This window comes from Cetorhinus maximus, chromosome 2 (assembly GCF_964194155.1).
Source record: "Cetorhinus maximus chromosome 2, sCetMax3.hap1.1, whole genome shotgun sequence".
Lineage (NCBI taxonomy): Eukaryota > Metazoa > Chordata > Chondrichthyes > Lamniformes > Cetorhinidae > Cetorhinus > Cetorhinus maximus.
In genome coordinates this window covers 121,082,380-121,109,777 of record NC_135880.1, presented here as the reverse complement: position 1 = coordinate 121,109,777, position 27,398 = coordinate 121,082,380, and the positions used below count along the sequence as shown (strand labels likewise).

Genomic DNA, 27,398 nt, shown 5'->3' with positions numbered 1-27,398 from the left:
ATATGATTCTAACACTTGGTAGTACAGAACTTGAGAACAAGAATATGAAATCTAAAAGGAACAACAATTTGTACTGCACGAGAAGAGACTCTGTTTATTCTTATTAATCTGTCCTGATGAATGCAAGATGAAAAACTTCAACAGCATCTCTCCTTTTTTTCAGCAGTACTCAAGTCCTAGGTTTAATTTCTGTTCTGTAATGAGTTAAATGATCTGAGCCGGGGAAGTGGTGCAGATGATTTGGATTAGGAAGGGGAAAATTGTCTTCAACATTTACTCTTAATCACTATTCCGTACTTACTACTCAAAATGCTTAGTTGTGTTGCCAGTGAATGAGATGATATGCCACACTAGTTGAATAGCTTTCTTTACCACTCTCTGTCTAGCCCTGTGCATGACTCCTGACCAAACGGGCAAGTACTAGAGGGTGGCTATTGCCTGTGGAACCATAATCCAGGAAGGAATTGGTGCCTTGGAGAGAGTTTTTTTTTGAAATGTTAGTTTGCTAGTTTGAATTATTTAGTTTGCTATTGCACTTTATTTAAAAGCATTGAACAGGTCTGCTAATTTTGCTGAAACATTACCTGTGACCAGATGTTATGACTGCTAACTGTTTAGTTATCAATGCTGTTCCAACAGTACATTGTAGTTTACACAATAGTTTTGAAAAGTGGTATCTATTGAACTGCAACTCTCTGCAGTTTTTCTAGTGCAATGTCTAGAGTTTAATTCTCTTGTCACTGTTGTATACAAATGTCATCATATGCCTCTTGTCACTTGAGCTTACACAAGGCAAAAGGAACACTTCTGCAAAACTGTTTATGAAGTAAATCCCTACATATAAAATGGAAATTTTAGCATAAGCTTTTGATTTGGTGCTCTTTCTGGGTGATTTTTTGGTTTTTGAACTTTGGGCTAAATTTGAAAACTTTTTGTGGAATTCTTTGTGTAGGTGGTACTCATTTTCTGTGTGATAGGATCTTTATTCAAGAATCTTTTCAATGTTTGTCCCTCTTTTAAAAAAAAAACCCTGACTACAAAATGTGGTTATTTTATTATGCTATTGTCTGCAGATTGTTGTCATGTATTTAACTTAATATCATTGTTAAGATTTAATAATCTTCATAAATAACTTTCTCTGTGGCTGTGTTTTCTAGATGTCAGGTTGTAACTTCTGCCAGGATTGGCAGAAACAAATATTTCCAGTTTCTTTTGTCTTAATTTCTGGTTCATAGCGCGTAAAACAAATCAATTATTTACAGGATTGTTAGATGACTGCTCTTGGTAACTAGGTAACTTGATGTAGCTTGTAATTGAAGATGGGATAAGTGGGCACTGAGCATAAGTGCTTAAAAATTCTTAGCTTTCTGTTAAAGTGGTTGAACTGTAGTAAAAATCGAAATTCCTTGGAGTTGTGCTCTCTTTCATAGAGATTCCAATCAACTAATTCATTCCGACTGCAACAATAATCAGTGGGGAAAAATCATATTGGCAACTACTGACCGAACATTATTGTGGTGTTAGAATGTTGCTTATTTGATCTTCCATTTTCAACTATTGAATAAAGCTATGCCTAACCAATTATCACCCTACCCTTTGGATTTTGAGCATTTTACCAAATCGTCAAAGATTTACAGTATTTCAGATGAGCATAGTGGACATCTGCTATGTGTCACCTAGATGCGATACAAAAGTCTGTCAGAACTACTTAACCTTCCTGTTAAAGACCCATAGGGACTGCTCTTTAAAAAATTAAATAAAATCCTAGAGGAATACACCTACTGAAAATAGGTCAGATTAATTAAGTGCCATGGCTGCTGATGTTAGTTAAGACCATCCATGAACCTATTGATGCTCAGAGTGTGGCTTCGTCTGCTATATTGAAGTCCTCTTCATACCCTTGGTTTCAGACTACACTTGGATCAGCTTGGTACACCCTAGTTTATTTCTATTCCAAGGAGGAGATGAAAGTGGTCACAATATTGTTTGGCTACTGTGACATTACCAGTTTCCCTTGTCTGTTTTCTAGCTTTTTAGCAAATGTTTTTTTTTCACTAGAGTGAAATGTTTGGTAACATGAGTACTGGTGCTCATCCCTTGGGTGTTAGATGAAAATCTCCGATAAAATAGATTTGCTGAATGCCCTCCAAACCTAGAAACTTCCCTTGTCTGCACCACCCACCCCCCACAGATACCCACAAACAAATGAATTGAATGGACTTTCACTTATTTCTTGAGTTTCATAAATTACCAAGTAAGCACTAAGACTTTTGCTTCAACTCCCAAGGACTCTAGGCACCCACATCAACTCCTGATTGCAGGATGCTCCCTGCATTCCACATTCATTGCCTCCCCTGCTGCTCCTGTTAGTATATCCATTCAAGAGCTGGTGGAGAGCATTGACAGCCTCAGCAGATGAGGTTGTGGTGCACCTTTCAGTACAAGGAGCAGGAGGGCTGTCATGTTCTTCTATCATGAAGCAGAAGACAAAGAATTCCCTTTGTCACTTTTTGAGACTTTTGGAAGTTCTTCATCTGCATTTAATGTGACATGAAAGGTCACTTATCTGAAAACCCATGTCTGGTGATCTCTGCTAAGTATATAGATGCTTCAAATCATCCAAAAATGAGACAATGATCGATCAATAGACAGCCTCCATTGTGATTTGACAGTCATTTATCAACAGCCCCTGGATGTGACAAAAGCAGTTTATCTTTGAAGCTGCACTATATTGATTAAAACCTTCCTGAGGGTGTTGTTCAAAAAATTAAAATCATGCTGGATTTTTATACTGGCACTTTGTTAGATTTTTTTTTCTCTGTGATTGTGGAAGGGTGGTGATGACCCTGGGTGAGGATGCTTAGCTTGTCACAGAAGCATCTTGGGATTCCTGATAAAACCAAAATACTGTGGATGCTAGGAATCTGAAACGAAAACAGAAAATGCTGGAAAAACTCAGCAGGTCTAGCAGCATTGTGGAGAGAGAAACAGAGTTAACGTTTCGAGTCCGTATGACCATTCTTCAGAGCCCTGAAGGGTCTTAGGGACTCAAAAAGTTAACTCTCTCTCTCCCTCTCTCCACAGATGCTGCTAGACTTGCCGAGTTTTTTCCAGCATTTTATGTTTTCATTTTCGACTGTTGAGGTTGTACATAGCCAGGCACAGTGTAGGTGAAAGTGCAAGTCTGACTCTGATTCTCTAAGCCAGTGACAACATACTCCCAACTCCAATTTTGAAGTAGTCAATTGATTACATTTTTCTGTGACTCGTGAGGAAGTATACAAACACAAGTTGGCGAACCTTTTTGTGGGGATGGTTGTCTCTTGTGTTTAAGTAGAGAAATCATCAAGTTGAAGTTGCTTCACATTAAAAGTCCCTGATTCAGCTTTCTAAGCTACTTTATTCTAGGGATATGAAAACCTTCCGGTGAGTAGGAGGAAGGATTGTATTCTCATTACCTCCCCACCTATAAAAACTTGGGGATGCGTAGTTGGCTGATCTGGAACTTAACCCTTGAAAAACTTCACGGGAAGGAGCAGTTCAAAATGATTATTGTACCTTGAATCTCTGACAGTCTGATCAAGAGATTGAGCTGTGATTAATGTCAAGAACACAATCTTCTACTTGGTGATCGATTTTCAAAATCAAAAGCTCTTAAGACATAAGACATAGGAGCAAAAATTAGGCCATTCGGCCCATCGAGCCTGCTCCGCCATTCAATCATGGCTGATAAATTTCTCAACTCCATTCTCCCGCCTTCTCCCTGTAATCTTTGATCCCCTTACCAATCAAGAACCTATCTATCTCGGACTTAAATACACTCAATGACCTGGCCTCCACAGCCTTCTGTGGCAATAAATTCCATAGATTCACCACTCTCTGGCTAAAGAATTTTCTCCTCATCTCTGTTCTAAAAGGTCTTCCCTTTACTCTGAGACTGTGCCCTCGGGTCCTAGTCTCTCCTACTAATGGAAACATCTTCCCACGTCCACTCTATCCAGGCCTTTCAGTATACTGTAAGTTTCAATCAGATCCCCCCTCGTCCTTCTAAACTCCATCGAGTATAGACCGAGTCCTCAAACATTCCTCATACGTTAAGCCTTTCATTCCTGGGATCATTCTCGTGAACCTCCTCTGGACCCTCTCCAGGGCCAGAACATCCTTCCTGAGATACGGGGCCCAAAATTGCTCACAATATTCTAAATGTGGTCTGACCAGAGTCTTGTAAAGCCTCAGCAGCACATCCCTGCTTTTATATTCTAGTCCTCTCGAAATAAATGCCAACATTGCATTTGCCTTCCTAACTACTGACTCAGCCTGCAAGTTAACCTTAAGAGAATCCTGGACTAGAACTCCCGAGTCCCTTTGCACTCCAGACTTCTGAATTCTCTCCCCATTTAGAAAATAGTCTGTGCCTCTATTCTTCCTACCAAAGTGCATGACCTCACACTTCCCCACGTTGTATTCCATCTGCCACTTCTTTGCCCATTCTCCTAACCTGTCCAAATCCTTCTGCAGCCTCCTCAATACTACCTGTCCCTCCACCTATCTTTGTATCATCTGCAAACTTAGCCAGGATGCCCTCAGTTCCTTCATCTAGATCACTAATGTATAAAGTGAGAAGTTGTGGTCCCAACACTGACCCCTGCGGAACTCCACTAGTCACCGGCCGCCATCCTGAGAAGGACCCCCTTATCCCCACTCTCTGCCTCCTGCCAGACAGCCAATCTTCTATCCATGCTAGTACCTTGCCTCTAACACCATGGGCTCTTATCTTACTGAGCAGCCTCCTGTGCGGCACCTTGTCAAAGGCCTTCTGGAAGTCCAAGTAGATAACATCCATTGGCCCTCCTTTGTCTAACCCACTCGTTACCTCCTCAAAGAATTCTAACAGATTTGTCAGGCATGACCTCCCCTTGATGAAACCATGCTGACTTTGCCCAATTTTACCATGCACTTCCAAGTATTCTGAAATCTCATCCTTAATAATGGACTCTAAAAGGCTCATGCGATGAGAAGAATTTTATCACTGTAGTAAGTTCTTTGACAATCTAGCACAGAATAATGACACTCTTCAATTGGCCCAGTTCTGTCTACTTTGTTGGGTTCAGTTGTTAATCCAGACCAAATAAGTTTCTATTTGACCAGCCAGTTTGCTGAAGGCCTCCTTCCTACCATGTTGGGCAAATAATGGCTTCTAGCAATTATTTTTTTCACTAATGAAGCTTAAAATGTAAAGTGAGCAGATGGGTACCAATAGAAACTGGGGTTCGCTGTAAAATAGCACTATGGACATTGTGGGGTAGAGTTTCCACTTCCAGCGCAATATGGAGATCATACCCAAAATGCACTTGAAATTACATTGGTTAAGTTGCAGTTCAAGTTTCCCCTGAATTTGATCTCTTTAATTACAAAAATAAATTATTTCATGAACCAATGCAACCAGGTAGTATAATTGGGCTTTTTTCCACTTAAAATATATTCCTTGATGTATTTTATTAGCGCAGCTGAAAATGGGTTTATCAGCAAAAGTTGTCCAGACCTCCACCTGTAAGTAACCCGATTTCAAAATAGCTGAAAATAACTTCAAAGAAGCTATACTGAGCTATTTAATACTAGTCATTTTCTTTATAAATATTTTTTGATATGGCCTAAGGGCATCCTAAAACACATTACATCCAATAAAGTACTTTTGAAGTATAGTTGCTATTTTAATATAGGGAGATGTAGCAACCAATTTGCATGCATCAAACTCCAGCTAATGGCAATGAGCTGAGTTTAAAAAAATAATTGTCAATGGTATTGATCGAGAGCAAAATATCGGCTAGTGCACTGAGGCGAATACCCTTGAATTTATGTTCGTCCCGGCTGCAGACAAAAGTGCCGGTTTAACATCTCATTGGAAGAGGGCAGCTCAGTGCAGCACTCCCTCAGCATTGAATTGAAATGTCAGTCCAGATGATTTGCTGAAGTTGAGTGGGACTTGAAGCAAGAGTGCTACCACTGAGCCAAGGCTAACTGGTAGGCCTTCTGAAAATATTAAGGAAAAATTCTCTGAAATTATATTTACTTTGGGCCAACTCCTATGTCTCTATTGGTAACACCACCACTCGGAGCAGTTACCATTATTTTGCCGTGCATTCCTGGTTACCTTTATCAGCCAAGGCTGATGTGGTTTCAATCGAGTCTGTTTTATTTGAAAGAGTCTCCCATTGTCTTGGTACTACTGAGCAGTAATAATACAGAATGTGCACAATGCTAAAATGGATAAGAAAATTACTTTCATGTAGAGGCATCCCTGTATTGCCATATCTGAATATACCAAGAACCCATCAATCCAGCTATGTAATTCCTCTTTTGGGGTACTTTATATTTTGTAAATTGTGTTGGATAATTGTGATGTGCAAATTAAAAGGTCCAAGGTTTCATTCCTGAGCTCTGCTGATTTTACCTGATCTCAACCAGGATATCCGTGGAGACGCTCCAGTTGAGAAATACCTGTGGTCTTGGGAAAGGAACAATTTGACAGAACTTTGATTCTTCTTTGCTATCTAATGATTACTGATGGAAAAGCTGGGGTCTGAGTGGGAACAGGGTAGGGTTTGCCTGTGATGCCTTTAGGTTAAATATGCTAACATTTCTGAGCTCAAATACATTGAAAGACACTTTGAAATCAAGTATCTCAACATAAGACCTTGCCTTCAGAAGGGGAGGGTCAACATTGGCGAAAGTGGTCTGAGAAGAGTTGGAGTGGCTGGAGGCCTATCTTTTTGAAGTGGAGAATACAGGACAATATGAAGTTGAGAACAGAGCATGTAGATGAAATGGGGAAAGCTGGGAAAACATCCTAAACTTCAAGATTGTTTTTAAATCGCTCTTTTCTGGGGCACAGAGAGACAGTGGAGGTGGACATGGAGGGGGTAATTGGGTTGTGGGACTTTCTGAACGATGGAATTTTCTTCCTGTTTTAGTAACTGAGCAGCAATTGTGTGCTGCCGCTTAGGTGCTTCTCTCGTAACTTTCCTGTCATTGCCTTCTGTTTCTCTCACTCTTTCCCCTTTTCGCTTTGTTTTTTTTATTTGATCTTTAATTCATTGATTTTCTTGTGGATTTATTTGACCAACTTCACTATTTAAATGCTTTGATTCCACAACCCTGGTTTTATAGTTCCTCTCAGAATAGAATGACAACATAGATTGTGAAGCTGAGATATGATGAGTCGACTAGACCCAATGTCACACTGCCATTCTGGTTTTGGGTTGAGGGGGCAACTTGTATGGGCTGGGACCTTGGCATGTGGCTGTATTTGGAAGCAGGAAATGTCGATTCCAGGAAAGCCAGAGGTTGAGCTGGTCAGTAAATTGCTGACTGCCTAAACTTGGAATAAGGATTGGGTCAGCCAGCACGTGGAGGCTGTGGTCAGGATCAAAGCTGCCTGGAAGAAAAATAATTTTTAAGCGCTTAAAAAAAAAAACTAAAATAAGGGAAGGGATAAAAAGAAAATGCAATTGTGTTCTTGGGAATTGATTGTTAGAATGTGAACAGCCAATGATAAAATGATCATGCGTTTCAATGGTAAAACGATCATGCATTAGCATAAACCAATTGGCAGTGCTGACTGAGCTCTGCTGTCCATGCTATTGCATTCTTACACAGTTTTTTTTTCAAATTGCAATTTCATCCTTGGGAGTTCTAGTATAACTGGCAATAATTGTCAGAACTTGAACACCGCAGTTAAACATCAGCAAACAAAAATGTGGTTGTGATAATTTGGAGGACTAATTGAAGTAATTTACCTGCAGGTCTATACATGGACTGTGACAGTGAACAACTTGAACATCATTTTTAATGTCATAAATTTATAATGTAACTAGCTACTTAAACAAAGCAAGATTATTCTTGCATTATTATTTTGTACATTTTATTGACACTTTACACATTGAAATTCACCTCTGTTCTGTAAATTGTAAATGGGGTATACAAATGTTGGTTTGGGTTTTTTTATTCATTCGTGGGATGTGGGTGTCGCTAGCTAGGTCAGCATTTATTGCTCATCCCTAGTTGCCCTTGTGAAGGTAGTGGTGAGCTGCTTTCTTGAACCACTGCAGTCCATGTGGTGTAGATAGACCCACAGTGCTGTTAGGGAGGAAGTTCCACAATGTTGGTCCAGCAGCAGTGAAGGAATGGTGATATATTTCCAAGTCAGGATGGTGAATAGCTTGGAGGGAACTTCCAGATGGTGGTGTTCCTATCTGTCCGCTGCCCTTATCCTTCTAGATGATAATGGTTGTGGGTTTAGAAGATGCTGTCTAAGGAGGCTTGGTGATTCCTGCAGTGGATCTTGTAGATGGTAGACACTGCTGCCACTGTGTCGGTGGTGGAGGAAGTGAATGTTTGTGGATGGGGTGCCAATCAAGTGGGCTGCTTTGTCCTGAATGGTGCCAAGCTTCCTGATTGTTGTTGGAGCTGCACTCATCCAGGCAAGTGGGGAGTATTCCATCACACTCCTGATTTGTGCCTTGTACCCAGGATGTTGACAGTGGGGGGATTCAGCGATGGTAATGCCATTGAACATCATGAGGCGATGGTTAGATTCGTGCTTGTTGGAGGTGGTCATTGCCTGACACTTGTGTGATGTAAATGTTACTTGCCACTTGTCAGCCCAAGCCTAGATTTTGTCCAGGTCTTGCTGTATTTGCACATGATTGCTTCTGTATTTGTGGAGTTGCGAATGGTGCTGAACATTGCAATCATCAGCGAACATCCCCACTTCTGACCTTACGATGGAAGGAAGGTCATTGATGAAGCAGCTGAAAATGGTTGGGTGTAGGAAATGTAGTTACGCTGAGAAAAGGAACATGAAACCAAAGAGCTGCTTTTTAATTTAAAATATTTCTTTTTGAATGAGTGACCCTCTTTGTACTTAATTGTACCCATAATCTTAAAATAGAAAAGATTTTATTGCCAGTTATGATGGCATTTACTTTACAAAGGAATTGTAATTGTCAGCTTTCTGTAACTTCTGCTTTTTTGTAAGGACATGTTGATAGTGCAACCGATGTGTGCAGCGTTATTCTTAAAAAAAAATTCCTCAACTTGGTCGCTTTCATTTATTTTATAGCCACTGTCAAACAGAATATTCAGACATAAACCAGAGTGCTTCATTATTTACTGGGGGAGGAAAAATTGTACAAATTCTCTCTTGCAGTTCTTATCCACTAACCATTCCTCCTCACCACACCACCACTCTAATAATTGTGCATCAACTGGGGAAAAATTACAACTAAGTTGTATAACTGTCAGTTGTTTCAAAACTTTTCCGGAAATGGTGCTTCTTGTTATTTGCTTTTTGTCTATTGTTTAAGGGGAAATGATGCATGGCATTTGTGCATTTTAGGATAGGCATACATTTAAGCATTGGAAATGGGAAAGTCCAGTTCCTTTTTAGCAATTATTTTTTGATTCAGACCTATGCATTGCTGAGATGAAAAATAAATCGCTTGTTTGTTTAAGCATAGCAATTTGCTAACTGTTAAAAGCAGACAAAGTAATCACTTCATTTTGCAAGGGCTTGAATCTGTGCCAGTTGTCCTATAGCTGTGAAGTCAACTGGATGTCTCTATCCTACACTTTGTAGCCTGACCTGGATTTTTGTGACTTGTGATGATTATCAGAAGTGATGGGTTCAATATTCTGATTTTAACAGATCCTAAAGGACCTTGGATCCCCAAGCGACAGCAGGAATTGGGGCCATGTTGCTCTAGATATTTGACTTGCCAAAATATCTATAGAAAAAGTTTGAAAGGTTTATTGCTGTCCCCAAAAGTTGTGTGTTTTGTGCCATCAGGTTTTTCACTTATCGTCCCTTGGGTAGATTTATTTTGGGCTAAGCAGTTGAAAGGTTCAGGTAAACATAAACGATTTACAGGGAAAGGGGAAATTATATCGCCTAATCTGTCCAGTTGGAATACACCTCATCCCCTTGAAGTTCAGTTTAGGGTGGTTCCACCTTCTCTACCTCCCCACCCATTCTTTCTTTTCTCTCACTTGCCCTCGTCCTTGCTAGAGGTGAGAGGTCTACATATGACATTGAATAGAAACACAGTGGATTGAATGACTTCCTTCTGCGCTGTAACCATTATGTCCATGTCGGCCCTCTGCAAGGGCAACCTAGTTAGTCCCATACCATTGCCATTTCCCGGTACCCGGCAATTTTTTTTTCTTCTTCAGTTCCCTATCCGATTCCCTTTTGAAAGCCGTGATTGAATCTACCTCCACCAAACTTGGCGTATTCTAGATCCTAACCACTCGATATATAAAGATTTTCTCTTCTTGTCACGATTGGTTCTTTTGTCATTCATCTTATATGTGTCCTCTGGTTCTCGACCCTTCCGAGCAGTTTCTTCCTACCTGTTCAATTGACCACTCATGATTTTGAACACCTCTAACAAATTTCCTCTCAACCTTCTCAAAGGAGAACAACTCTAGCTTCTCCAACCTGTCTGCATAACTGATGTCCCTCGTCCCTGGAACCATTCACGTAAATCTTTTCTGCACCTTCTCTAAAGGCTTCACGTCCTTCCTAAAATGTGGTGCCCAGAGTGGGACATAATACTTCTGTTCAGACTGAAGCAGTGTTTTTATAAAGGTTCATTATAATTTCCTTTTTTACTGTATGCCTCTGTTTATAAAGCCAAGGATGCTTTTTAACCACTTTCTCAACTTGCCCGGCAATATTTTGTGCATATATACCCGAGGCCTCGGTTTTTGTACCCGCCATTTATTTTGTATCGCCTCTCCCGATTCTTCCTTCCAAGATATATTACTTGACACTTCTCTGCATTAAACTTCATATGCCACGCGTCCACTCATTCCACCAGCCTGCCTGTCCTCTTGAAGTCTATCACTATCCTCATAGTTCACAATACTTCCAAGTTTTGTCATCTCTAAATGTTATAATTGTGCCATGCACACCCAAGTCTTTAATCATTTATATATATATCAGGAAGAGCAGTGGTCCTAGTACAAACCTCTGGGCAACACCATTGCATACCTTCCTCCAACCCAAAAACATGACCCTCTGTTTCTGTCATTCATCCAGCTTTGTATCCATGCTCCCACTGTCCCTTTTATTCCATGGGCTTTAGCTTTGCTGATAAACCTAATATGTGGCACTTTAAGAAATACCTTTTGGAAGTCCATGTACATCACATCAACTGCATTACCCTCATCAACCTTCTATTATCTCATCAAAAAACACCAAGTTAGTTAAACACGATCTGCCTTTAACAAACCTGTGCTGGCTTAATTAATCCACACTTGTCCAAGTGACAATTTTGTCCCAGGTTATCGTTTCTAAAAGCTGCCCCACAACTGAGGTTAAACTGACTGACTTGTAGTTGTTGTTTTTATCCGTTTTGCCCTTTATTTGAACAAAGGTGTACATTTGCAATTCTCCTGGTCTCTGGCACCATCCCTGTATCTGAAGAGGATTGGAAGATTATGGCCAGTGCCTCTGCAATTTCCATCCTCACTTCCCTCATTATCCTTGGATGCAACTGATCTAGCCCTCCAGTACAGCCAACCTTTCAAATACCGCCTCTTTATCAAATTGCATCCCAAAGAGTAACTCAACTTACTCCACTTTCATTTTGATTTTGACAGTATCTTCTTTGGTGAAAAAAGGTGCAAAGTACTCATTTAGCCCTCAACAATGCCCTCTGCCTCCCTGTGTAAACCTCTTTTTGATCCCTCATCAGGTCCCTACCCCACCTGTACTATTCTTTTACTATTTGTATACCTGAAAAGACTTTTGTACTCCCTTTCATGTTATCTGCCAGTTTCTTCTCATACTCTCCCTTTGCCTCTTTTATTTCATTTTCCACTTTTCTATATTCAGACTGGTTCTCATTTATATGTTAACAATGTGACATCTGTCATACACACCCATTTTCTGCTTCATCTTACTCTCTTTTGTCATCTAGGGAGCTCTGGCTTTGCTTGCCCTACCTTTCCCCCTCATGTGAATGTACCTTGATTGTACCATTTCCTCTTTAAAGGCAGCCCATTGTTCTCCATTACAGTTTTGCATGTGAATCTTTGATTCCAAATCTTTAGGCTGGATTTGTTCTCACCCCACTGAAATTGGTCCTCTTCCAATTAATTGTTTTTATTCTAGACTGCTCCTTGTCCTTTCCATAGCTAGTCTAAACCTTATGATGCTTTGAACATTGGTCCCTTAATGTTTTCCCTACTGATATTTGATTAACTTGACCCACCTCATTCCCAAGAACCAGATTCAGCAATGCCTCCTTTCTCTTTGTGCTGGAAGGTTTTCAAGAAGGTTTTCCTGAACCCACTTCAACTTTTTCCTGCTTTTCGCCCTTTACACTATTACTATCCCACTTTATATTGGATAATTAAAGTCACCCATTATAACTACTCTATAATTTTTGCACCTTTCTAATTTCCCTGCAACCTTATATCTGTATCTTTCCCACTAGTTGGCTGATTGAATACACCCAGTAATGTAATGGTACCTCTATTGTTCCTTAACTCTAACTAAATAGATTCAGTTTTTGATCTGTCCATGGCATTCTATCTCTGCAGAATTGTAAAATTATTCTTGATCAATATTAAAAGCCGCCCTCCTTTCCTCGTTTAACAATTTGTCCTGAACAGCTTGTATTCAGGAATATTTAATACCCATTCCTGCCCGTTATTGAACCAGGACTCCGCTGTTGCCACAATATCATATTCCTATGTGATTGTCTGCATGCAGCTCAGCAACCTTATTTACCACACTTTGTGTTAACATGCATGTACTGTAAACCCAATTTAGATCTCATTACAAAAACAAAAAGGGCTGGAAAAACTCAGCAGGTCTGACAGCATCTGTGGAGAAAAAGACAGAGTTAACGTTTTGAGTCCGTATGACTATTCTTCAGAACTAAAGAGAAGTAGAAATGTGGTGAAATAAGATTGTTTACCACATTTCTACTTCTCTTTAGTTCTGAAGAAGAGTCATACGGACTTAAAACATTAACTGTCTTTCTCTCCACAGATGCTGTCAGACCTGCTAAGTTTTTCCAGCACTTTTTGTTTTTTGTTTCAGATTTCCAGCATCTGCAGTATTTTGCTTTTATCTTGGATTTTATTACATTCACTCTCTGACCCCAATAATGCCTTACTATTTCTTCTGGTACGATCTGGCTTTCTCAATTCTTTGTATGCCATATTTCTCCTTTCTAATACTGCATCCTAATTCAAATCCCATTGCCAAGTTAATTTAAATAATATTTCTTTCAGAAAAATCATTCATTTTTTTTAAATGATAAAAGGAATCTTAATATTACCCAATAACATGAACTTACATTTGACATAAGCTGCCTCTGGAGTTTTCATACACAAAGAACAATACCAGTGATATTTAGCTTGAAATGGCGCATTTAGAGATGAAGCAGGAAGTCAACATTAATGCAGAAGCATTTAGACCATGTGAAAAGGGTTGGATAAGATATAATGCGATACTGTTCTATAAGGCAGACAGTAAGTAGATGTATAAGAGATGAGACCTGCAGTGTTTTCTGTAATACTTTGTTTAGGATCTAATTTGCCTGAATGCTTAAAGCTATAAATGTAATGAATATTGTAAGTTTGATATATACAACTAATTTAGTTATATTAAACTCAAAATATTTCTTCTGCAGATGTGAATTGGGGTTCTTCCACACAGGCTTTGACTTACTTGAATGCCTTGCAACATGCCATACGGCTTACAGGTGTTGAGGACCATGTAAAAAATTTCAGGTAATTGCAAATCTCTCAAATCTGCAATGCAGAGTTACTGGGGGCAAAGCTTGTCTTTGTAACTGAAGTCCACCTGAAAAATTCAAAAATCTATAATGGTTTTTCGCAGTAACAAAAATCATTTTAAAATGTGAATGTTAGTGTGACTGGTGCTCAAGGATATTGACGTTGAAACTAACCATGGGGACTACTGAGCACATTATTAATATGGGCACAATTGTCTATTGTATTGAGATACTTTGTCAGTTCGTATAGCAACAAATAAGTTATATTTTGTAAATTTACACACAATTGTAGGCTCAAAGCTAGTATATATCTTATCAGCTTTTGTTTTTAATTTACTTGCCTGGATGAGTGCAACTCCAACAACACTCAGGCTTGACACCTGCTGCCTGCTTGATTGGCAACCCCTACACTACAATAAACATTCATTCCCTCCATCACCGAAGCACAGTTGCAGCAGTGTGCACCATCTACAAGATGCACTGCAGCAACTCACCAAGGCTCCTTCGACAGCACCTTCTAAACCAGTGACCCCTACCTCCGAGAAGGACAAGGGCAGCAGATGCATGGGAACACCACCGCCTGCAAATTCCCCTCACTGACTAAGCCAGCCTTTATTGCCCATCCCTAAAGCTCTTGAGAAGGTGGTGGTGAGCTGCCGCCTTGAACCGCTGCAGTCCATGTGATGTAAGTACACCCACAGTGCTGTTAGAGAGAGATCCAGGATTTTGACTCCATGACAATGCAAGTCAGGATGGTGTGTGGCTTGGAGGGGAATGGCAGGTGGTGTTTCCATGCAGTTGTTACCCTTCTCCTTCTAGTTGGTAGAGATCACAGGTTTGGGAAGTGGCATTGATGAAGCCTTGACGAGTTGCTGCAGTGCATCGTATGGATGGTAGACACTAGCCACTGTGAGCAGATGGTTTAGGGAATGAATGCTTAAGATGGAGTGTCAGTCAAGCAGGCTGCTTTGTCCTGGATGGTGTTGAGCTTCTTGCATGTTGTTGAGCTGCACTCATCCATGCAAATGGAGAGTATTCTATCACACTTCTGACTTGTGCCTTAGAGATGGTAGCAAGGCTTAGTGCAGTCAGGAAGTGAGTCAGTTGCTGCAGAATACCCAGGCTCTGCTAAAATAGCCTCTATTTATATGGCTAGTCCAGTTCAGTTTCTGTCAATGGTAACCCTCTGATATTTATAGTGGGGTACTCAAATGGGTAATGTCTTTGAATGTCATGGGGAGATGGTTGGATTCTCTCTTATTGGAGCTGTTCGTTGTCTGGCACTTGTGTGGCACGAATGTTACTTGTCACTTAACAGCCCAAGTCTGGATTTTGTCCAGGTCTTGGTACATGCAAGCATGGATTGCTTCAGTATCTGGGAAGCTGTGAATGGAATTGAAGACTGTAATCAGTAGCGAACATCCTCACTTCTGACTTAGGTTGGAAGAAAGGTCATTGATGAAGCAGCTGAAGGTAAAGCACTGCCCTAAAGAACTCTAGCAGTAATGCCTTGGGGTTTAGATGATTGGCCTCAATCAACCACAACCATCTTGCTTTGTGCTAGGTAAGCACAAAGGGAGAGTGTGGAGAGCTTGCCCTCAATTTGTATTGACTTCAGGATTGGAATGATCCTTGCAAAAACCCAAGCTGAGCATCAGTGAACAGGTTATTGGTGAGTTTGTAATTCTTTCACTGACAAAGTCAACATTTGTTGCCTATCCTTAATTGCTCTTGAGAAGGTGGTATTGAGCTATCTTCTTGAATCACTGAAGTCAATTTGGTGTAGGTACACCCACTGTTGTTGGGAAGGGTGTTTCAGGATTTTGACCCAGAGACACTGAAGAAACAATGATATAGTTCCAAGTCAGGCTGGTGTGTGGCTTGGACAGTAACTGCAAATGGTGTTTCCAGTGGGAAAATCAGCTGCCCTTGTTCCTCTAGGTGGTAGAGGTCGTGGTTTAGGAAGGTGTTGAAGGAGACTCGGCCAGCTCCGATAATACATCTTGTATGTGGTGTACACTGCAGCTAATGTGTATCAGTGGTGGAGGGAGTGAAAGTTTTTAGGGTGGTGGATGGGGTTCTGATCAAGCAGGTTGCTTTGACCTGGATGGTGTCGAGCTTCTTGAGTGTTGGAGCTGCACTCATCCAGACAAGTGAAGACTATTCATCACACTCCTGACTTGTGTCTTGTAGTTGGTGGACAAGCTTTGGGAGTTGGGAGGTAAGTTACTCAGCTGAGAATTGCCAGCCTCTGACCTGCGCGCCTCCCCGGCCATCCTCATCCCCACCTTCATTCCCATTTTCACTCCCACAGAAGGAAAGTCGGCATGGAGCCAACCTGCACCATGTCGGCCTGCCCTGCAGTCATAAAGCACTGTGGGTGGGCTTAACAAAGGCCAAATGGGGTTTCCGCTTCTCATTGAGGAGGAAGTCACCACCCTCTGGAACTGCCTGCCAATCCGATTGACTGGCAGCTCCATCAATCCCAGCAGCACCAAAAGCATGTTAGTGGATGCTGCCAGGACTCCAAGAGGGGGAAGAAGGCCCGTGGACCCTGAAGCCAGTAAGTCCGGAGTCTTGGGCAGGGAGGATTTTGGTGGTTGGTGGTGGTGTTAGGTTTGAGGCTGCAGGGGGTTAGGAAGAAAAGGGGGTGGGGTTCCATGTTAGGTGGATCACCCCCCTTCCCCCCGCAGTCCACAAAGGGCAGCCCCCAAAGATCGAATCCTGCCTTCCTTCCTGCCCTTTGAATGTAGTTAAAAAGATTGGGCTGCCTGCGCCGACCTGACTGCCCAACCCAAATATTTTACGGACTGGGCAGCATATTATCAGGGTCGATTGACTTGGTAACAAGCCTAATTACCTTTTTAAGTATGACACGTGGGCTGTTGATTTCGGCACGCGCCCACCCCCGTGTTATGGGATTGAGCTCGGAGTTGGGTAGGATGGGCGCACACCTTTTTTACATGACCCCTGCTGGAAACAGCCCCGGCAGAGTCATGTAAAATGCAGCCCCTGTTCTTTTAGCCACAGTAGTAATAGGACTGGCCCAGTAGTTCAGCTTCCCTAGAATGCTGATACTTGTGAATTCAGCAATGGCGATGCCGGTGAATGTCAAGGAAAGATAGTTAGGTTCTCCCTTGTTGGGGATGGTTATTGCCTGGAACTTGTGTGGCTTGCCACTTGTCAGCCCAAGTCTCACTGCATATGGACATGGTCTGCTTCAGTATCTGAGGAGTCTTGAATGGTACTGAACACTGCAGTCATCAGTGAACATGCCTACTTCTGGCCTTATAATGGAGGGAAGGTCATTGATGAAGCAGCTGAAGATGGTTGGACCTAGGGCACTACCCTGAGAAACTCCCATAGTGATAGCCTGGGACTGACATCATTGGCCAACAACAACTACAGCCATTTTCCTTTGTGCTAGATATGACTCCAACCAGTGCAGAGTTTTTCCCCTGATTCCCATTGACTTCAATTTTGCTAGGGCTCTTTGGTGCCCCACGTCAAATGCTGCTTTGGTGTCAAGGGCAGTCCTTTATCACCTCACCTCTGTAATTCCTCCCTTGTTGATGTTTTGGGCAAGGTTGTAATGAGGTCAAGAGCCGATATGTTCTCCTGGGACTAAACATGAGCTTCAGTGAGCGGGTTATTGCTGGATAAATGTCCCTTGATAGCACTGTCAACAACACCTGTTGTCACTTGCTGATGATTGAGAGTTGACTAACGGGGCAGTAATTGGCTGGATTGGTTTGTCTTGCTTTATGTGGACAGGATATACCTGGGTAATATTTCACTTTCTATAAAGTTCTGGAAATAGTCAGGCAGCATCTGTGGAGTGAAACGGAGCTAATGGGCTGAATTTTTCGCTGAGAGGGTGGGAGCACGCCCAACCCGCTCGAGCATAAAATGACGTGCGATATTACGGTTGATAAGTGCACACGGGAATCGGCAGCGCATCTGCTGACAATTTAAAGTCCAATTAAGGCCATTAACAGTGTAATTGATTTAAATTTTTCGCTGCCTGTCCAACCTTATGGTTGATGAGGCGGGATGAGGTTTCGACCAGTCATTAAATTTTTTTTTAACTTTTAACACTTGTATTTAACATGTCCCTGTTCATGTGTCAGAGTCACATGAGGGGACATGTTTTATAACATTTCAAAAATCTTTATTTTTTATTTTGGAAAATATCCATCTCCTTGAGGCAGCTCTGTGCCTCGGAGTTTTTCCAGCGCGCATGCGTTAAGTTCGCACCCCTCCCCCATACACACAGGCAGCGCTGCCGCTCGCATTTCATGCTAATTGACCCGCCCATGTGAAATCGCGGTCCAGTCCCGATGGCGGTCCGCTTCCCGACCGCCCCCGCCAAGCCTGCCCAATGAGGGGAAAAATCCTCCCCAGTGTTTCAGGTTGATGTTGCAAGATTCTTTAGGTAAGTATAATCAGACAAAAGATGACACTGAGCCATATAAGAGGCTACCAAAAGGTTAGTCAAAGGGGTAAGTTTTCAGGTGTTTACTAAAAGAGGAGAGAGATAGAGGTTTAGGCAGGGATTTCCAGCACCTGGGGACTGGTCAGCCAATAGTGGAGCAATGAAATCAGGGATGTGCAAGAGGTCTGAATTGGAGGAGTGCATAAATCTTGGAGGGTTGGTAGGGGTGGAGGAGGTCTCCAGTGTAGGTCCATGAAGTGATTTGAACATGAGGAGAATTTTAAAATCCAGTTTATACATCAATGTGACACAAGGTTCACTGTAAATGTAATACCTCTATCTTGACTTTATTTTGAACTACTACATCATCTTTTTTGTGTAGGCCCCAATGCCTATTGATGACAGGTGCTCCTACATCCCGTCCAGCTTTGCTCCATCTAGTTCATGCCTTCACCAAAAATGTTGGACTAGTGGTCTGTGGACATGTTCATATGGTGAGTTCAGCAGATAAACTGATCTTCAATTAAAGCAGATTTTAGCATCTTATTAGTTTGTTATCAATGGACTGCCAATATATGATTGATGAGGTATACACAGGGCTTATCAATCCTTAACAGAATGGTCAAATTGATTCTTTCACCTCTTGGATAGCCGGTTTGAATCCAGTTTATACTGATGGGATAAAAGTTTTCCTTTCTTTTCAGGTCTGTCAAGATTTTATAATTATGGCTTGCACAAAATATGTTTATTCTGCATTAGTTTATACTAATTTGCCAGTTTTCCTTCACAATGGCCAAATGCTTCAGCATAGGAGGGGAAGTATTGATAAATGTCCAGCAGTAGAAGATTATCTTTTACCCGTGGTAAAGCTGCAAAAGTAGTTATGAATAAATTTGGTGCTGCTGATTTTTTTTTTTTTACAGTTGCCTTGTTTGTAAAGTCAGGAACATAGGCATGAATAGAACAGGAAAAGACCATTTTGATTTTCTGAATAGCCCCAGAGTTCAGAAACAGAATTCATAATTCTTATGTCACTCAGTTAATTTGCTTGCCGAATGCATATCCAACTGCATCATATCATTGCTGATTGTCAACCCATCATCGCTTCCCTGGTCAGACCACTCCATTCAGAATGTATTCTGGATAATGATTTCCACAAGTCTGCTTGCATTTCAAATTTGCTTGTTCAACTGTAACCTTGGTTAACTGGGGCCATTTGAACTCATGACAAACCCAAGCTTTGTGATCTAATACTTTAGAAACGTGGCAAAAATTAAATGCGGTTTGCTGAAATCGACATATTTGTTTCAATTAGGGACCTCGTAGACAAGCCTTGAAGGAAATTTCTACCGATCAGGCTAAGTACCAACGGTGGTTAATCAAAAACAAAATGAAAGCCTTCTATGCGCCTGTATATGCAGAAGATCTGCGTGAGGGAACACAGTTCTTGCTTCAGGTAAGTTATTTTTGCATATTAACAGTTTTGCTTCTAATAAGTTGTTATTATCTGATATGGTTTTATGGTTATAATACTTTTATAATAGTTTTATAATACTTATGGTGGAGGGCGGAGGGGCAGGAAGAAAAATCTGGAAGTGTATAGGTAACCTTTTACCAGCCTATATTGACTCTTGTATTTGGGTTATAAATGGGATCAATCTCTCTCTCTTTATAATAGTCTTTCAATACTTGTGGACAAATCCATTTATCTACAATTCAAATTTGAAGACCAACAAAAGCTAAACACACCCCACAGCTAGCAATCTTTTGTTTATATTTGTGGCAAATTAAATCAGTGAAATAAGATTGGTTATAGGTTTCAAGTTCTCATATATTTCCACCATGTAGCCATTTTCTAATGCTCTCCATCTCCTCGGGGAAGGATCTGTAGGGAGGGAAAGTGGAAGAAAGGGGTTAATAAGAAATTGAGAGCTGTTTTACCTGGCTGCTTTTGTATGGTTCTTGTCAACTGGTTAAAGAACAGAACCAGCAGAAAGAGAAAGCCTGCTACCTACACCCTCAATACAATATTGTACATTATCTCAAAGAAACAAAATAGCTACTTAAAATAGAGCATGACAGAAATTTAAAAACTATGTATAAATTCTTAGACTGAAACCAAGTTTTCAAAGCCTACCTACACGTACTTGGTGCAAGAATCTCAAAAATTGTGACTGGATGGTATTAATAATATATTGAAATATTTTAGTGCGCCATTTTGACAAATTAATATTTTGAGCATAAGGCATGATAATAGCATTAGCATTCTGTGATTAGTTTCTTATTAGAAGCCACATTGTAAATACTGAATATTCTCCCTTTCCCTTTCTCACTCTTTTCTCTCTCACTTTTTTTTCTTTCCTTTTGTCTGTCTCTCTTCCACTCTCATTCCCTTTATCTCTCTTTCTGTAAAATTCCATAAACTGTCTTTAAAAATACTTTCCTAATTTGAATATTGAGAACCAGCTCATGGACTAATGCTGTTAAACAAATTTCTGTAGCCTGGCAGTAGGTTCATAAACCAGGTAAAATTGGATTTACAAGTCTGCCACTAGCCAATGGGAAACTGCCCTAACAGCACAAATGCTGGAAGATGCTGCACAGTATTCTTGGCTCCTGGAATCAGTGAAACTAATATGGAAGTAACTACATTTAGAAGTACAGTCAAATGGCTCATCGCTAACCTTGAATATCCCTTGTATAGTGTGACAGCTTTTCTGTTTCCCAGACCAGTTGCCTTGTGATCTATGAATTAGATTGCCAAATAGTGCCACATGAAGGAACTAATTTGTACTGCAGCCCATATCCACATTCAGGACACATGTCTGATAAAGAAGTGACTTTTTAATTCTGCTTTTGGTCTATTTCCAGGCTGTAGGACTTGGTCGAATGCGGCCCAACACACTTGTCTTTGGCTTTAAAAAAGACTGGCACCAAGCTCTTATGAAGGATGTGGAAAATTACATCAATACTATTCAGTGAGTTAATCTTACTAATTGCCATTCCATAGAGTAAAGCACAACTTTGAAAACAAAAGCAAGCTTTTCTTCCCTTGGTCACAACCACCTGCAAAGGAATCAATTCCCTAAGATTGTTTTAAGTTGAGTGAAGAGCACACCTTTATTTCTTTAGTGCTAACGTAATCAAAATTGTGGTGAGATAATTTGTTTGCTTTAATTCTGAAAGAGGAGATTAAAGATATAAAGCCATTTTAGTTTTTTACATTCTGAAGCTCAATGCAGTGCAGTAAATGAGAAATAATGATACCAATGCTAGTTTTGAAGACCTTTGTTCAAGCATGAGAAAGTCCTGACCATTTTGCACCAAATAGATTTTTCCCCAATATCTTAAGTAGCCAGTTTTCTTCTACATTTGACACATGTTGATAGTGCATCCTTGGATGTATTGGTGAGTAAACTTTCTGGTAATTTTTCTTTATGGATAGTTATAATGTCTTTGCGGTATAAATGTTGGTCTATATATGGCTAGTCCTTGTGAAATATTATGCCTGATCTGGTATAAGAATATTATTTCCTTTTTCTGGTATATGAACTGTTTATTGTAATGCATATTTTCTTTGCAGTGATGCATTTGACTATCAGTATGGAGTAGTCGTCATTAGACTAAAGGAAGGTTTTAATATTTCTCATCTTCAAGCGCAAGGTGAGTTTTTTGACCTGCAATCCTCCAATATTGCTACATTAGGTGGTTTGTGTTATAGAACACCAGCATGCTACTGAAAATTTTTTCCTCCCACACTGGTCATGGTTTACACTTGTGCTGATGCTGGGAACTGTTGATGCGGGGAATCGCCTTGTATTGGAACAACTTTGAGAATGTGTCACGGCTGTAGACTTTATCCTGGTTTAGTTCTGTGCTTACATCATCCAGACCTAATGTCTAGGAAGGAAGACTCTAATTCTACTCCTCAGGATAGGAGAGAGAAATGATAAGTGCCCATTTATTCAATTCATTCATGTATGCTCTGCCCAAAGGCAGGTCCTTGGCTCATTGTTGGCTAATGTTTCATCCTTGCCTTTACCTTCCACTCTCCTGGTCAGGGCAAGGAGGCAGGTCCTAAGCCTACATGAGCTGGAATGGGAATTGAACCTGTGCTGTTGGCATTATTCTGAACCACACACTAGCCAACTGAGCTAACTGCCCCCCTAATTTATTCAATAAGGGATGTAAATATTTATTTCCCTACAGAGACTGCCTGTTAGTGTCACCCAGTATGCAGTTTTGTGTCCTGAGCTCTTGCCCTTAGAAACCAGGTTGAGAATGTTTTAAACACAGGGATTTGGGAGTCCTTGTGCATGAACCTCAAAAAGCTAACCTACAAGTTCAACAGCTAATAGGGAAGGCAAATTGAATGTTGGCCTTTATTTCAAAGGGAATGGAGTATAAAAATAAGGAAGTCTTGCTAAAACTATACAAGGCATTAGTTAGACCACCCCTAGAATACCTTGAACAATTTCGGTCCCCTTATCTAAGAAAAGATTTAGTGGCATTGGAGGCAGTCCAGAGAAGGTTCTCTAGGTTGATCCCGGGTATGGGGGGATTTCCTTATGAGGAGAGGTTGAGTAGGTTGGGCCTTTACTCATTGGAGTTTAGAAGAATGAGAGGTGGCGTAATTGAGACATATAAGATTCCAAGGGGGTTTGACAGGGTAGATGCTGAGAGATTGTTTCCCCTTGTGGAAGAGTCTAGGACCAGAGGGCATAATCTCAGGGCAAGGGGACATCCATTTAAAACAGGGATGAGGAGGAATTTCTTTGAGGGTAGTCAATCTGTGGAATTCTTTACCGCAGAGGGCTGTAGAGGCTGGGTCATTAAGTATATTCAAGGCTGAGATAGACAGATTTTTAATCAGTAGGGGAATTGAGAGTTATGGGGGGAAAAGACAGGAAAGTGGAGTTGAGGATTATCAGATCAGCCATGATCTCATTAAATGCCGGAGCAGACTTGATGGGCCTACTTCTGCTCCTACGTCTTATGGTCTAACTGCCAAGTAACATTCTTGCAGCCAGCAAAAGGATTTCAGCCTAATAAGATTATCTTGTGCTCGCATTCAGAGGTAAAAGGATAGTGTTTAAAAACTGACTATCCTATTTGCAATTGGTTTGTTCTTGTTACTAACCAATATCACTTTTGGTGTATTTAATGTTATAGTATCCTGGAAAAGACAGCTTGCCTAGATCTCATGACTTGTGGTTGTACTTGATGTTAAGAATATAGGAACATGAGGAGGAAGAGGCCATTGGTCCATTGTGTCTGCTCCACCATTTGATAACATCATGACTGATTTTCCACTTCAGCTACACCTCCCATGCTATCCACAGATGCATGGTTCCCTTGGTATCCAAAAATCTATCAGCCTCTGACTTGAATATGCTCAATGACCCTGCATCCCATGGTACAGAATCCCAGTGGACCAAACCCCTTCCCGTGCACCATCATTGTCATCTTTTGGGGGGGTATTGTGTTACAATTATGAGATTTATAAGATTATGTTCTGTGCTGTGCATTTAAGGAAAAATGTAGGGGATCATGTGACCTTCTCTGAAGTCTGCCTGACAAAAAGTCTGGGCGGTTTGATTATTAGAGATTAAAAGGAGCCCAGATTGTTTTACTGGGAAGAAGATGCAAAGTGTTTACACTGGAGACATTCGCAGTAGCTTGTATGACAATAGTGGGTAGACTGAGCAACTCCAAAGCCCCAGAAAAAGTGTTGAGAATGTTGGGTTGTGAACAGTTGTGCTATAAACTATCCATTTACTTCCTAAGATTCCAGGGGTTTGGGGTCTCGAGGATAGCTGATCAGCATTTCTACCTGGATACATAGTCCATGTGACTCTCACTGCCATGGGGATTGGATTTGAGAGGGGAAGGGTCTAAGATTTCAATGAAAACCTGCAGACAAAGTTAGTCTGCGAGGATCTAGGAGAGGGAGAGCAGCCATAGGCAACTAGACACTGGCTCAACACATACAACTGTGGCTGGGAGCTTGCACTCACATTGAAAAAGATGAATTCATGGGGAGTTAAAACGAGGCTGAAAGATTGGTCTTGTTTGCACTAGAGGAAGAATCTCCAGGTAGAAAACCTCACTGAAAGAAGTTTCTGAGATTATAAGTTCCCAGGCTAAGAAAGGAAAATAATAGAAGTAAGCCCACAGAAGCTAAGAATCACTTTGGCCTGGTTCTGGGAGAATTGGACATTTACTTAAAGGATGGTGTAAAGGATATCTGTGAAGTGTGTTTTTGGTTGTGCTAAGAGAAAAAGGGGAATGTTCTGTATTGCGGTTTACAGTATAAGTAGCCTGCAAAGATAGTGTTTAGTCAATCGTGCTTTTAGTCTTTTACAGTGAAAGGTCTTAAAATGTGAAATCTTCTTGTAATCCTTTCATCTATTAACTGGAAGTTCAAATTTCTTTTTAAAAGTTATCACTCCCAACGGAAAACATAACAATTAAAATAGTATTTGTGTGGTTAGGCAGATGAACAAGAATTAAGAGCCTCTCAAAATAAGAGTTTTTATGTTTCTTAATTGCAGTTGATATTTGTGATCACCAAGTACAGATAGTGTCAGGGGTGACCAGCCCAACCAGCCCCTTAATGAACTGTGGGAATTTAGTGCAGTGTATTGGTAACTACCAGCATCAGATTTGTTAGTCAGATAGCAGATTTTCTCAGGCATTTAAAATAGTGTCACATTACTAATCCACCTCAGCCAAAGGCACAAATGATATCTCTCCTTGGGCAACTTAATCTGTGTTTGAAAATGTCAACCAGACCATCCTTTTCCAACATCTCTTAGTTGGCTGCTTTTGGAATTGGCCTACATCTTCTACTAGAGGTATATCAGAGAGGTAACAAAATAATGTGGTAAATGCCTCAATGACTTAGTAGCCTGCTGTCTCTTTTCCTGTCCTCACTACCTCTAACATTTCCATTTACTTGACTGGGGGTTGTTGAACATGTCTGCCCAAATATGAGCGGGTTAGTTCAAATAAATCATGATTTTGTTCATTTTTTCCCTGTCCACATTCACTCGATTGCATGTTCTCATTTTATGTGAAAGCAATAATGGTTTCACAATTAATTATGGTATTCAATTGAGCATTTAATCTTTTTGAGATGGTCAATGTCTGTTTTATTCCTATGTTCAGAAGAGCTGTGCACTTCTCAGGAGAAATCTGCTCATCCGAAGGATATAGTGGTGAATCTGGAGCATTCTGATGCAGACTCTTCCAAGCCATCTTCTAAGTCAGTGAGTGAAACCAACAGCCCAGCAGTGTCACAAGACCAAAAAGGTAAGAATTCACAAATTTAATATGGAGTGAAAATGTAACATTGTATTTTTAAAATTTCAATTAAAAGTTTAATATTTTATTCTAAACATGTTTAACACTAAAACTACCATTTTTTCATTTTAAAATTCATCTCCATGTACCTGTTTCAATGCACCAAACAATGAATGCAAAAAGGAAAATAAGAACTCAAATGTAGAACAGATGTGTCAATATCTTTAGAGAGAAATCGATTTTGCAACCTTTTTTGGTATAGCCCCTTCAGGACTGAAACAGCTGGGCCCTTTTTTATAGGACTGACAAAAGCAACGACTGGTCTTTTTTTTGTTTTGTTTTGGTTACTCCTTAAGTGAACTCGTCAGTCTTCATTTTTTTGCTTTTCAAATGTTAACTGACCTGTTGTATATTTCCAACATTTTCAGGCTCTCCCTATATCTGCGTCTGTTCAGAGAGCCTATTTCCTTGGGTAGAAAATAGCCCATTTACTTGAACAGACAGTATGGCATACTGGGATAATTTGTTTTATAATAACTTGGTACTTGCATAGCCCCATTAATTCAGAATGTCACCAACATTGCTACCAGTTTTTTAAAAAAGCAAGCTACTTTTAACAATAGTCTACACCTTCTGATCTGGGCTTAAAATGTTAATAATTATGTTGATTTAGCCAATTAATAGGGGATTTGTCCTCTAAATCGACCAAATTTCAGTATCTTAAAACTTTATGACACTATACAAAAACCAGCCTAAATACACTTTTTACACCTATTTGAAAACATCTTCCCTTTCTGTAAGAAACACTTAAGAGTGGGCACTGTGGTGAAAAGGATTAAAGAGGAAGTCCTACTGCCTTTAGCTTTGGTGTAGGCCAAGAATTAATAATTTGTCCTCTGAGTGCTTTATGCAGAGGTGTAGGTAACTGACTAGAGAAATGGGGTTACATAAAAAATTGGCTTTAGATTTGGATGGCTGCATAGTGACTACAATTAGTCTTTTTTGGGGGTAAAAATAATTGGATCCTTCTGGACATCAGTCAGTACAGTAGTATTGTCAGGGCACTTCCTGTATTCAAGTGCTCACTGCTTTCAAAGACCTGGGTGGGCCCATTTCACTGAGAACAGTTGATTATATCCAGCAGCACAAAGTTTCAACTATGTGATGAACTTTACCACAAGAGAAGTAAATTGCTTTCTGTTAGTAGTGGGGAGAAAAATGTTGGTATGAGTACAAAGTGGGATTTCATGACTTTTTGGCAAAATTAATGGAAAGATTTTTACTCCATTGGATTGCACCAAAATATATGGAGTATAACCACTGTAAGGGTTTCTGTTCCTTCAGCATTCAGTTTGTAACATCTTTTTAAAAAAAATATAAGAATAACTGCTGAATTCCTTTACCCTGCAACAATCTCATGAGTTCTGTTTCAGTCGGAAAACTAACAGCAAAGCTGGATTTGTGGATCACTAAGTATGGCTTGTTTGTAGGAGCAACCAAATACACCTCTGCATGCCCAGTTATATTTTGTTGTTGAAGTTGTAATTTATATACATTGGTCACCTTTTGTACCTTGCAGTCTAAGCCTCTGGGTAATTTTAACTTTTATTGCTGGGAAAAAGGCATTCCCAAATGAAAAAGAAAACCGGGCAGAGTGTAAAATCTCTTATCGATTCGCTGTTGCTCATTTTCTACCTGGCGATAAAAGTTAAAATTACTTCCACTGAGTTGTTGCAGATTCTTTGTGGTTAATACATGCCACATAACCTAGCTAATTAGAGGCGCATTAACTTCAAGATGAGTGAAGGATGGATCCATGCCGTGGCTGTGGACAAGGAGATCTA

General features: G+C 40.4%; 1 protein-coding gene across 1 annotated transcript in view; it reads left to right on the top strand.

Moving 5' to 3' along the window:
• slc12a2 (solute carrier family 12 member 2) overlaps positions 1-27,398 on the top strand; it is a 253,622-nt gene that overhangs the window by 184,023 nt on the left and 42,201 nt on the right. The window contains exons 16-21 of the mRNA XM_078569009.1: positions 13,710-13,809; positions 18,632-18,743; positions 19,565-19,705; positions 21,121-21,227; positions 21,833-21,912; positions 25,420-25,563. Coding sequence (XP_078425135.1) covers positions 13,710-13,809; positions 18,632-18,743; positions 19,565-19,705; positions 21,121-21,227; positions 21,833-21,912; positions 25,420-25,563 — 684 coding nt within the window. The remainder of the gene's footprint in view (positions 1-13,709; positions 13,810-18,631; positions 18,744-19,564; positions 19,706-21,120; positions 21,228-21,832; positions 21,913-25,419; positions 25,564-27,398) is intronic.